The sequence below is a fragment of the Mastigoproctus giganteus genome, chromosome 13 (assembly GCF_048544385.1).
Source record: "Mastigoproctus giganteus isolate SK-2022 chromosome 13, ASM4854438v1, whole genome shotgun sequence".
NCBI lineage: Eukaryota > Metazoa > Arthropoda > Arachnida > Uropygi > Thelyphonidae > Mastigoproctus > Mastigoproctus giganteus.
Genome location: NC_143587.1, coordinates 157,368,819 through 157,381,861, shown reverse-complemented (window position 1 = coordinate 157,381,861; position 13,043 = coordinate 157,368,819). Strand labels below are relative to the sequence as shown.

Sequence of the window (13,043 nt, the reverse complement as noted above, 5' to 3'; positions counted from 1 at the left end):
TAATGGGTGGTTAATTGCTGGAACAAACTTCCATCTGTCATTCTGGAAGTTAATAGCTTAAATAAATTCAAGGAGGAAGTGGACAAACTGGTAGAGGGAATGGTTGTGTTAATTTTTTTTTAGCTGATTCTACATAAGCTCATACTTGTTTTTTGCATCATATGCCTTTATTACTACTACTACAAAACAAAACAAAATGTAAAACAAAAATTAATGCAGCAAACAACCATAGAAAGCAAGTTATCATGTAACATTGGGCTCAGACAGACCGTTACTTTTGTGAGTGACAATCTCGCCATATCCCACCATCTCTATGAATCGATTGCAACAAATGCATGGAATTTTTTGAACTCATATTTATATTGGAAAGACAGCATTCCTAATTTTGTTAAAAGTTGCTTAACAAAATCGGATTTTCAGTAAAGCTATCTTTAAGTCAGAGAGTCTATTAATCAGCATCAGTGGACAGAATTGGATTCTGCTTTGTCAACCAAAACAGTCTAGCTAGAAATTTAGTAAAAAAAAAATATATATATATATATATATATTTTTGCAGGGTGATTCACTACCAGTGCGACAAACTTGCGGGAGGTGTACGGGGCACAAAGACGAACCGGAATCACATAGCATTGCAGGGTCCGAAATACCTTCGTCATGCGGTAGAGGACGTTGAACTGGTGGTCTCATGAACAGCGATTCCGCTGGAAGTCAGCATTTGCGACCCGGTACCCGAGGCAGTAGGATGGACGAGTATTCAACGTTGAACTGGCCGACATGCACCTCGCGTATGGATCTGTGGACTGCAATGGGCGTGTCGCTCTGCCTGTTTTCACACGTGTTCACAGAAGGTTACGTGAGACTGGTTGTTTCTTGAGAGGTACCATGAATCGAGAGCGAATGACGAGGACGCCAGACAATGAGCAGAATGTCCTACGTCTTGCAGAAGGCAATCCAAGTACCAGTACTCGAGCGATAGGCCAACGATTGGGTATTTCCCAATCCACTGTCAAGAAACCAAATGAATTCATACCATCTGCAACGCGTCCAATCATTGGAGCCTGCGGATTATCCACTCCGGAGGACTTTTGCTACTTGGTTTCTTCAACAGAAATGGTTCGCAAATGCTGACTTCCAGTGGGATCGCTGTTCATGCGACCTCCCGTTCAACGTCCTCTAGCACATGACAAAGCATTTCGGATCCTACAATGCTATGTGATTCCGATTCGTCTTTGTGCCCCCTACACCTCCTGCAAGTTTGTCGCACTGGTAGTGAATCACCCTGTATATACAGGGTGACTACTGTATATACTGTATATACTACCAGTGCGACAAACTTGCAGGAGGTGTAGGGGGCACAAAGACGAATCGGAATCGCATAGCATTGCAGGGTCCGAAATTCCTTTGTCATGCGGGAGGTTGCGTGAACAAAGAAAAAGAACAGAATCAGCAACTCGTTAGTGTAACAGAAATCATTTTAATGACAAGTTTTACATTGGCAAAAAGCCATGCTACAGAAGGTGTTCGAAAGTTTGACCATAAGCAGTCACACAGGCTTCACAGCACCGCTGCATGGAATCCGTAACATTCTGGAAGATTCCTGGCATGTCTCGAATCTCTCCAGCAGCTACAGAGATGAGCAACGAGGCCTTCAACTGAATCAATGGGGGGGGGTCTCGGTACACCAATGTCTTCATTTGACCCGAGCAGAAGAAGTCCAGGCATGATAGGTCCGGCGATCTAGCAGGCCAATGAACCGGACCACCACGACCTATCCAATGCTGTCCAAATGTAGCGTTTAGGTGTGTTGGCGGACGTCATTGGTGTAATGTGGGGGAGCCCCATCATGCTGGAACCACATTGAGCAGCGCAACGACTGAGGAACACGTGCTTCTTCAATAAGTTCGGGCAGGATTTGCTGCAGAAAGATCAAGTATGCCCTACCGTCCAGACGAGGGGGCAGAAGGTACGGTCCAATGAGGTGGTCTCCAACAATGCCGACCCAAACATCGGCAGAGAAACGGCGTTGAGTTGCACGTGTTCGCATACCATGGGGTTCTCCAAAGCCCACAAATGGGCGTTAAATTGATTGAAGGTTCCCTCCCTTGTGAAACTTGCCTCATCGTGAACAATACAGACGCAGCAAATGCGCTGGCTGCTGCACTCTGTTGAAGAAACCAAGTAGCAAAAGTCCTCCAGAGTGGATAATCCACAGGCTCCAATGATTGGATGCGTTGCAGAAGGTATGAACTCATTTGGTTTGTTGACAGTATCCTCCATACAGTGGATTGGGAAATACCCAATCGTTGGCCTATCGTTCGAGTACTCGTATTCGGATTGCCTTCTTCAAGACGTAGGACATTCTCCTCATTGTCTGGCGTCCTCTTCATTCGCTCACGATTCATGGTACCTCTCGTGAAACAACCAGTCTCATGTAACCTTCTGTGCACACGTGCGATTGTTGTATGATGAGGAGGACGCCTGGGGAGGAAACGTTCCTGGTACAAGCACAGAGTGGCGTGCCCGTTACAGTCCGCAGCTCCATACGCGAGGTGCATGTCGGCCAGTTCAACGTTTGACTCGTCCATCCTACTGCCTCGGAAACCGGTTCGCAAATGCTGACTTCCAGCGGGATCGCTGTTCAAGCGACCTCCCGTTCAACGTCCTCTACTGCATGATGAAGGCAGGCATTTCGGACCCTGCAATGCTATGTGATTCCAATTTGTCTTTGTGCCCCCTACACCCCCCTGCAAGTTTGTCGCACTGGTAGTGAATCACCCTGTATATGTATACTTTCCATATCACATGTATACCTCTTCTAATAGTTTGTCTAATTCTTTATTCAATTTATTGTAACTACCCAATTACACGCCACCAGATGAAAGTTTGTTCCAAAAATCAGCTACCTCTGGCTGAAGGTAAGGTAAATTTCCACACAACTATCCTGCAACCATTCTTCAACAGTTTGAATTTATGCTCCCCTTATATGTGTAGTCTTAAACACCTCAATAAGATCTTCTCACAGGTGCCTAGTCTCCAGAGGCTGCAATTTGCATAACTGAAACCTCTCTTGATAAGTGCAACCTTTGTTTCTCTGACGAATCTCATTGCTCTTCTCTGCCCCTCAAAACAGTTCTACATCTTTCCTAAAATGAAGTGCTCCAGATGTGGCCTAACCATTGCCTTATAAAAAAAAAAATGGGGGTATCACTTACTTATCCCAGGGAAAATTCCTGAATATCATTGACAAAACCCTATGAGCTATCCTTGTAGTCCATCTGCACTGCTCAGAGAACTTCACATCTGATTGCATGCTGCACAGTTATCCCCAGGTCTTTTTCGTTCTGCACTACCCAGTGTGGTACCACACAGTTAGCACTGGCACATGATGCAAGAAAGTAAGTAAGCGTATATAGCATCAGCCAAAAAAAAAAAAAAAAACCCCTAATTCAACCCATCCACTCGCTCCAAATGTTTGTCAAGTTCTACCTTGAATCTATTTAAGCTATCAACTTCTACAATGACAGATGGAAGTTTGTTCCAGCAATCAACCACCCGCTGGCTATAGGCAAACTTCTGCACATCTATCCAACAATCGTCTTTCCTCAATTTGAATTTATGCCCTCTCAGGTGATTATTCTGAGCAAGAGGAAGAATCCCATCAGCATTGAGCATGCTCAAACTGTTCAAGGCTTTATACACCTCAATCAGATCACCTCGCAGGTGTCTAGTCTTCAGACACTGTAATTTGCAAAACTTTGCCTTTCTTTGTAAGAGCAATCCTTTGTTCCATTCACTAATTTTGTTGCCCTTCTCTGTACTCTTTCCAACAGCTACATCCTTCTTAAAATGAGGCCTCCAGACCTGTATACAGTACTCAAGGTGTGGCCTGACCAATTGGTGTGTTATTCTGGGATTACTGCTACCGACATGCAGTAATCCGTGCATCTATCAATGTTAAACTTACTTGAATTGCCACTTCAAGAGCCTGCCTAATCTTTCTAGATTTTGTTGCATTCACTGATTACTGTCATTAACCATCCTGCCAACCTTTGTATCATCTACAAACTTGGACATTTGGCTTGATATATCTTCATCAATATCATTAATAAATATAGAAAATAATAATGGGTCCAGCATTGAATCCTGGGGAACTCCACTAATAACAGTGGTCTAATAAAGTAATGCCCATTGATAAGTGGTAATTCCTCTCTCTTTGTCTTCTTGCACTCAACTATTCCATTATCCATACCAGTAACTTGTACTTAATGCCATACTGTACCAATTTGTACAGCAGTTTTTATGTGGAACAGTGTCAAAAGCTTTTCTGAAATCTGACTGTGTGGGGACAAAATTAATTTTTGCATTCATTTCTTTTTTTTTTTACTGCATACTTGTCTGCCCGGTCAGATTGGGCAGACAAGACTGCCCATTTGCAAATCCACACTCCACTCCTGTCTACATGATCCGGTATCAATTCTTTAACCAATAACTCCATTATTTTCCCTTTAATAGATGTCAAGCTTACATCACTCTTTGATTACTTTTTGTGAAATGGGAAGGAATAGGAATCTCCCAAATCCATAAATGCTCTCACAATTATAACTAAAGGTTTTTTTACCTATTTGTTGTCTCCTTTAATATAATTAGATAGATCCTATCCACCCTAGATGCCATTTTTTACGATTAACTTGAACAATTTCTCTTCCATTTTCCTCTCATTTATCACAAAATCATTTAGCTCCCTCTTAGAATATGATACGTCTGGCATCCCCATCCCTAAAAAAATTCCTCGCTCATGTGAATGAGATGCAAAATACCTATTCAGTTTGTTAGCAACCTAAGCAGGCTCATTAGCTGTTAAACCATTTATCTCTAGTGTATTGTTTGTTATTTGGTTTTTAGGAGCATTAGCAACTAAGGCCATATTGCTCTGGGATATGCGGTGATCATTCCCTGACCTTTCCGCATCCTTTGTATTTGGTGGTCACGGGCTTGAACCCCAGTCTAATCAAGAAGTGTGTGCTATGCACTGCTGCCCCTACCCATCTGGCTACGGAGGCGCCTTTATCTCTAGTGAACCAATTTGATTCATCCCCTTCCTTCTTTCTTTCTTTAATCTTTATTGTATACAAACATGGTATATACTTGGTTACTTATGTAAAGAAGTCTTTGCCAGCCTTCTCATAATCTGCCTTTGTTTACCTAACCTCCTCTATGACTTTATCGCAGACTAGTTTATCTACTGTAGGCTTCAGAATCACATGATAATTTATATGTATCCCATGTATTCTTCTTCTTCTCTGCCATGGGTTTCATCAGTTCATCTGGTATCCATTTATCTAAGCTGTGAACAATATCTTAGTTAGTATAAAAAGCCTAGTAGCTTCTACAGTTGCATCCATGATGCTTCCCATTTAGAAATAAATACAAAGAAAAAAAAGAAATCATACAAAACTTTAAAAAAAAAATCAAATCATTGCTTCTAATAGCCCAGAGTTTGCTCAGTGTGTTGACAGAATCAATTAGTTTATTTCGCATGCCTTTACTTTTACACTGCTTAACTGCTTAAGAATGACTGCCTGTATATGTTACTATACAGTACTTGGGTGCTTTTCAAAGGTCATTTTATGAAATTCACTGTAGAAATAGAAATCACTTGAGTTTCTTTTTGAAAAAGCTTGATTACATTGTGCCAAAGTTCGTGACAAAAGCTGGTATTGTGGATTGTCATTTGCCCTGTATTCCATCATACTTCTTTGTATATGAGTTTTTCATTTACCATTGTGTATATTTAAAAGTATCAGTGAGTGATTATGGAATGTTTACGCTGCGTGTTTTGTCAGCACGTGAGTAATCTTTTACATAAAATTATTTTGGATTTCTATTTATTCTATTACAATTATGTCTGTTTTGTACCCATAGGATAAAATGAGCAAACAAACCAAGTTGATTTGATTGCTCATTTTATAAAGGACCACTTATTTCGACCATGTACTTAGAAGGGATTTTGTGAGAAAAAGATCAAGCATGTTGGCTGTATGGTTAGGATTGTCCGGTATTCTGGTAGGTAAATGAACAATGTGCAAGGTCATTAGCAATTGCAAAAGCCTCAGCATCTCGACCAACTGGGTCTGTGTGACTATGAAACGGAAGCCAGCTGGAGTTGTGAACATTAAAATCACCAAGGAAAATTACCTCACTGTTAAGAAAGTGAGGTAATTTTCCTTGGTAATAACCTCTATTAGTTTGACAATTCATGGTGTATTAAATAGTAAGAAAAAGTGGGGGGCATGCTGATGAAGTAATAAAATTTTTAGTTATGGCGTACACATGGTAAGAATATACCCAGATCCTTGACATAACGTGGCCTCGACAATGCCCCTGCATACACACTACTCGGACTCCCTCCAGTCACTATCTGGCAGAGTAGAGGTAGCAAGATTATACACTAGCTGATCTGGAAGCCTCCTAAAGAGTTACCATGATGTTCATCATGTCGCCATGATGTTCATCATAACCTCATACTGCATGATGGAAGAGATGGGGGAGTTGACCAGAACTTTGCTCTGGAGACTAAACATGGGTTTAATCACTTCAAGCCTCCAATAAGCAAAGAGAGTCATCTACCACTTAGTATTGCCTGGTAACACAGAGGGGTGCCATTCCACTGTGTGGTGTGGGTGGCACACCTGGACCCCTGCTTACCTTGTTTCACACCTGAGTGGTCACCCACAGTGTGCTTGTACATTCGGATTATACCCAGGATTACCAACAGTCCCACCATTGTGAAGGTGCAAGCAGAGAATTTGGCTGTCACAGACCATCCGGACTTCGCCAAAATTGGGTCCACTTGACTTTAGTGTCACCCAAATATCAGTTCCATCAGTGTTTTAGACTCCCAGGTAGCAAGCACAGCTTGTCTGGCATATTTGAGAGAATGTCTGCGACAGCCTCAAGGATCTAATCAAATTTGTCAGACGAGACTTCCCATCTGCAGTCTTGTCTAGATTATCCTGCATTACTTCCTTAACCAGTGACTCCATTATTTTCCCTGGAACAGAAGTTAGACTAACAGGTCTGTAATTACCTGTCTCTCCCTTTGATCCTCCTTTGTGGATTGGGGTCACATTTGCACATCTCCCGTCCATGGGAACCTCCCCTGAGTCCAGGGGAACACTCAGATTATGGCTAAGGGTTTGCTTACTTCCTTTGCTGCCTACTTTAATATAACTGAATAGATTCCATCCACCCCAGGTACCTTCCTTATGTTTAACTTCAACAATTACTCCTCCACTTTGCTCTCAGTTATTAGAAAATCACTTACCCCCCTTTTAGAGGTTTATAAACATCTGGTTCTATCCACCTTGAATAACTCCTGATGTGTGAATGTAGATGCAAAATACTCATTTAATTCGGCAGCTATCTGAGAATGATCATCTACAGTCAAACCATTGATATCAAGTGGACCAATCTGATTCATCCCCTTCCTTTTAGAGTTTATATAAGTAAAGAATTCTTTGCTGTTTTTGTTTGCATCCTTTGCCAAAGATTTCTTGTAATCTGCCTTCCCCTGCCTAACTTCCTTTTTGACTTCATTACAGACTAGCTTATATCTGCCGTAGGCTTCTATGTCACCTGATAATTTATATGCATCGCATTAATTTTTTTTCTCTGCCACGAACACATTAATTCATCTGATATCCGTTTAGGCCCTAAACCTCGAACAGTATTTCTTAGTTGGTGATTAAGTCTCCGAAGGCTTCTCATTTAGAATTCGTCATTAGTAACATCATCAGTTGATCCCACTATAGAATTTAAAAGCTCTCTGAGACCACTGTAGTCACTTTTACTCTTCTCCCTAATGATAGTTACATCTTTAAGCAAATCCCACATTAGTACACTGTGATCACTGCCATCTGGTGGTTTCTTTATCTGAAAATTCTTAAACGCATGAAGAATCACTGCTGACAAGCAGATCGAGAGTATTACTGCTTCTTGTTGCCTCTTGAACATGTTGCTGTGGAAAACAGTCATCCAGTAAATCCCCAAAAAGTCTTGCTAGTGTGCAAGTGACCAACCCATAAGTTCCAGTCAATATGTGGAAAGTTAAAATTCCCCATTATAAGACATTCTGATTTACTGGCCCACTCTATTTCTCTGCAGAATTGCTCATTGTACTCATCAGATTCATTAGGCCTATAACACACACCTCTCATTTTTCCTTTCCCTTTCCCACTGTTTATGTCACACCACACTGTCAATTGGATGCACTTCCTTAGATTTTATGTGTTTCTTAACTAAGAGCATAACCCCTCCTCCCTTCCTGTTCTGTCTAGTCTTTCTGTATGGATTGTACTCCCAAAATTACAATTCTGCACTGCTTATATCCGTGTAGCACCACGTCTCTGATATCTCAACAATATCAACTTTTGATGTCTTCACCAGCACTTCAAATTCATCAAATTTATTTACTCTACTCCTTGCATTGACCTACATGCAAGTATATATAGACATGAAATATATTAGTAGATGTTAATTACACTGAACAATGAATTTTTTTTATACTAATTTTAAATATGCAGCATTCGCTAAACTAGAAATTTTGTCTCTCCCAAATCACTAGAATGCTAAATGACCCACATGATCTTTACCAATTTACCAAATGAACTGTGCCCCTTTCCTGTGAAGGTGGATGTTTTAGCATGGTAGTTTTGCCAATGATGCAGCCAGTTTTTTCCTAGTGCCCTCAGTTTGACAGATCTTTCACATTTTAGTTTTCATTTTCACATATTGGATTTTGGTCTGTCTGTTCATATTAGTCAGGCTGTTGATTGAGATCTGGAGTCAAGTTTCCTAAAAAATTCCTGATCATGGAGGGAGCAGGTGGGTTACAGTAGTCTAGAAATTATGTCACAGAATTGCTAAACACTGCCCACTTTAAGTTGATTATAGTATGCCTCTTTCATCTTCATTATTATTATATTTATTCATTAATTTGCTCATTCACCTATAAGATGGAAGGGATGGAGATAATATACACTGAGTGATCACTGAATTATGACCACCTACTAAATATTTCATAGGTGCTCCTTTTACCCTCAGTATAGCAGCTATCCGACATGGCATTGATTCAACAAGAAGTCGGAAGTGTAATGCGGCCAGCAATGCAGGTATGGAGGTGATTAGTGTATCCAGATGCCTGATATGCCTTTCTGTAGTGTCCCACAAGTGCTCTATGGGATTGATATCAGTGGAGTTCAGAGGCCAATCGATATGCTGGAAGTCAGAACTGTGTTCCTTAAACCATTCCTGCACAACTAGCGCCCGATGGCTCGGCACTGTCATCTTGGAAGACACCATCGCCATTCGGAAAAAGTGTAACATAGCAGGGTGTACACAGTCAGCAAGCAGTTGACGATAGCGGAGGCCAGTGATACATTGTTCCACATGAACTAGGGGTCCAAGTTCCTGCCAGTGAAACATGCCCCACACCATACAACTATCTCCACGGGCTTGCACTTTTGATACCATGCATGGTGGATGAAGAGCATCATGTTGTTGACGCCAAATCCTTACACGACCATCCACAGTGTGGAGTAAATCACGACTCATCCGACCGGCACACCTTCCAGTCTTCTAACATCCAACTTGCATGCTCTTTCCACCAGGCGAGTCTTTTACTCTGATGAACCTTGGTTCGGAGAGGATGCTGTAGGGGTCATGTGCTGGTATAGTCTATACATGCAACACTTGGTCATGGCAGATATTGTTCCGGGTTGGCCCATGTTGTATTGGGTAGTCAACTCTTGAACAGTGCTGTGTCTGTTCGCCTGTATGAGTCGTCGGACCCGGCACTCACCTCTAACCTCAACATTCCGCTAACCTTTGCAGTTTTGCTGTCGGTTCGTTGTTTGACCATTTTGATGCCAGTTCTGGTAAGCTTTAACAATGGCAGCTCTTGAACACCCCACCAGTTCAGCCATTTGGGAAATTGACGCACCAGCTCGTCGAGCTCCCACAATTTGTCCTTTATCAATGTCTGATAAATCCTTCCTTTTACCCATCACGCTCAAAATTTTACTACCTTCTGGATCACTGACACCTTATCTATGCTACATATGTCAACTAACTGCATACGCTCGTACTTCACTTGGTCAATGGGTCGCATTCACATTTCATAAGGGTGGTCATAATTCAGTGATCACTGTGTCTGTACACACACACACACACTTTTTACTAACATTATTTTATTCTTATTTCAGTTTGACTTTCAATAATTAACAATGCTTAACTCCTAACGTTTTTATTATTATTGAATTCAAGATTTTCAGTTTGCCTGATATCATTTTTCCTTTCCTTAGTAAAAGTTGGTTTGCTGTAGTTATGCTAGTGATTTCCCTCTGAAGGTAATATTTGTTTATTTTGAGTTTCATCTGAGAGGTCCATCATCCAAAAGTCTCATGTTGGACAGTTCCTATTGTTCCAGTCACTCTAAAATGGGAGAGATGTAACTATTTCTAAAACAATCACTGAAAATTAAATTAGTTTTTTTTTTAAGTGTAATTTTTATTCTTTTACTATTTCATGCTAATGAGAGGCTTTTTTTTATGTCTAGTGGGGAGGCAGTAGGTTGGCTTTTTTATGTTGTTGCTATGTATAAGTATTTATCATTTTGCTTCTGTGCATTATGTGCCTGTATTTCCATTAGTCGAATCCTATTTTTAATTGTAAGACTGTTCAATTGCAGAAATGGACTTACCTTAGGCAACTTAACAAGAAAATGCAATAATGAATCAGTTACCCATCCTAACATAAAAAAAAAAAAAGCAGCAGCTGGCATGTTATTTTCTTGTGCAGGTAGGTAGTGGCTTAAACAAATACCAGGCAGAATAGCCTGATGCATCCTGGCTCACCCTTTTGGTTAACATAGTACAGTGGTTCCCAATCTCTTGTTGAAAGAAAAATATTCTTTTTTATTAGATTACAGATGAATTATAAGAAAAATATTAACAGCATTCTAAAACAGACACTATAGTTCATGACGCAGACTTGCTGAGATGTAGATTGTTGGTCATCCTGCAACCACTATAGCTGATGCAGATGCTGCCGAAAGCTCCTGCGTTAATGGTTCTAGTGATTTTAAACAACTTTTATTGCTTTTAATTTTATATATTTTATTTTATTTTGTTCTAATATTTTAATATACAGTTATATGAACAGTACACATGTATTTTATTTTATTTTATCATAATAAAGGCGTTTTATAGATTCGAGTCATGTTATTTAGTAGCATTACAGATGAATTATAAGAAAAATATTAACAGATTAACAGAATTATAAGACAAATATTAACTTGAAAAGGGCCACGGCACACCAGTTGGGAAGCACTCACATAGTGATTGCAACTGCTACCCTTCCACATAGTGTGAAAAGGTTTGAATTCCATCAAGGCAGGCAGAATTTTCATGGGCTTCTTTCATGCAAGTTAGTCCCAGCTGAGAATTGTAGTCCCCTCCTCATCCCCCAGAAACTTGTTTTGAGGATCCATGAATCCATGTCTCATTTTAAGTCTGTTGAGAAAGAATATATGGCTCTAGCCTATTAGTTTTCATATAATCATTTTGACAATAATATAATCAGTACCATATTTAGCAGTTACGTGAGCTTGACCCACAGTATCTTCAATATGTCTGCTGCACTCTCACATTAATCACTGTACCACATCAAGTCTGTGTTGGTTGGAAAGCATTCTTATCTTTACAATACAAGAATCTCTGAGTAAATTAGTTACTTTAACCAGGTTCCTTATCTGGTTAAAGTAATTAATTTACTCAGAGAGAGATCTATGGTTAAAAAATATTATACCATGTCAATGGACACTTAAAACTATTTATTACATATGGAGACATTTTGAATTTATAATAATACTTTATCATTACCAGTTTATATGGTTGTTTACACCTTATTGCTATTTACTGTAAATTAAAGTAAAGTAAATTAAATGCAGCTTTTAGTTTAAATAAATGTATGTAACATGAACATCGTCTGTTTTTTGCTATATATTAAAAAAATATATTAATATATTCAGTATACTGATTTTTAAGTATTTAACTACAGAAATTTTTTTATCTAGGCACGTCCTCAAGATTATGCTCCAGAATATTTGAGTCACCAGGAGCCAGTTTCTTTCCACAAACACTGGATGGTGGATCCTAGGCAAGTGTATGCCAGATGGTTAAATGAAGTTCCAAAGAGGATACACACTGAACTATAACTGTTATACATTATTTTTGGAAAACAAATGAATTAAAAAAATTACTAACCACTTCTTTTCTATTAGGACAAAATATATTTTGTGATACCTGGAATAGTGATTTTGCTCATTGAATAAAATTTTTGCCTGAGATTTACCATGGCTCACGTTAGATCTGTGCATGCATACATGTAATCTACATTGTTCATATTGTAATGTTCTATGCTTTGAATTTGCTGTTTTTCTGCCTTATCAGTAAAGAAGTGAATTTAATGTAAGAATGTTCATATTACAGAGTAAAATTTTATATGCCCTCATTCATTCATATGCACATCGCTTTCTGGATAAAACTACCATATAGATTTAGAAAGTAATTGCTAATTATGGTAACTTCATTTTTGTAAATCATTGAATGGTTTTGATTGGTCTGTGGCACTACAGCATGACAACTGACACATGTTGGCTATCAAACTTTGTTCTTCTGAGCGTGACAGACAACTTATATGCACTGTTTATAACCCTAGTTGTAAAAGTAAATATCAATATGTAAAAATATTATCAACCCCCACAAAAAAAAAAAAAAAAAAAAAAAACACACCATAAGGTATATGCCTAAAAATATCTTTAAATAAATACCTTTATTTTAAGATATTGTTACATGAAAAAAAAAAAAAAATCACAATGAATGCCTTCATACTAGAAATATGGTTACAGTGTAAGTGTTTTCATACCTCTTTAAAATATCCACATAGGACAACATACACAAAGAACAGAAATTGAGGTATAAACC

The 13,043-nt window shown here is 39.3% G+C and overlaps 1 protein-coding gene across 2 annotated transcripts in view; it reads left to right on the top strand.

Annotated features, from left to right (window-relative positions):
- The window catches only part of LOC150076548 (beta-1,3-glucosyltransferase), a 377,468-nt gene extending 364,674 nt beyond the window's left edge, over positions 1-12,794 (top strand). For both annotated transcript variants that reach the window (XM_090387063.1, XM_090387062.1), the window contains exon 13: positions 12,134-12,794. In XM_090387063.1, the coding sequence (XP_090243189.1) occupies positions 12,134-12,274 (141 nt within the window). In that variant the 3' untranslated portion in view covers positions 12,275-12,794. The remainder of the gene's footprint in view (positions 1-12,133) is intronic.
- Positions 12,795-13,043: the final 249 nt, after the last annotated feature.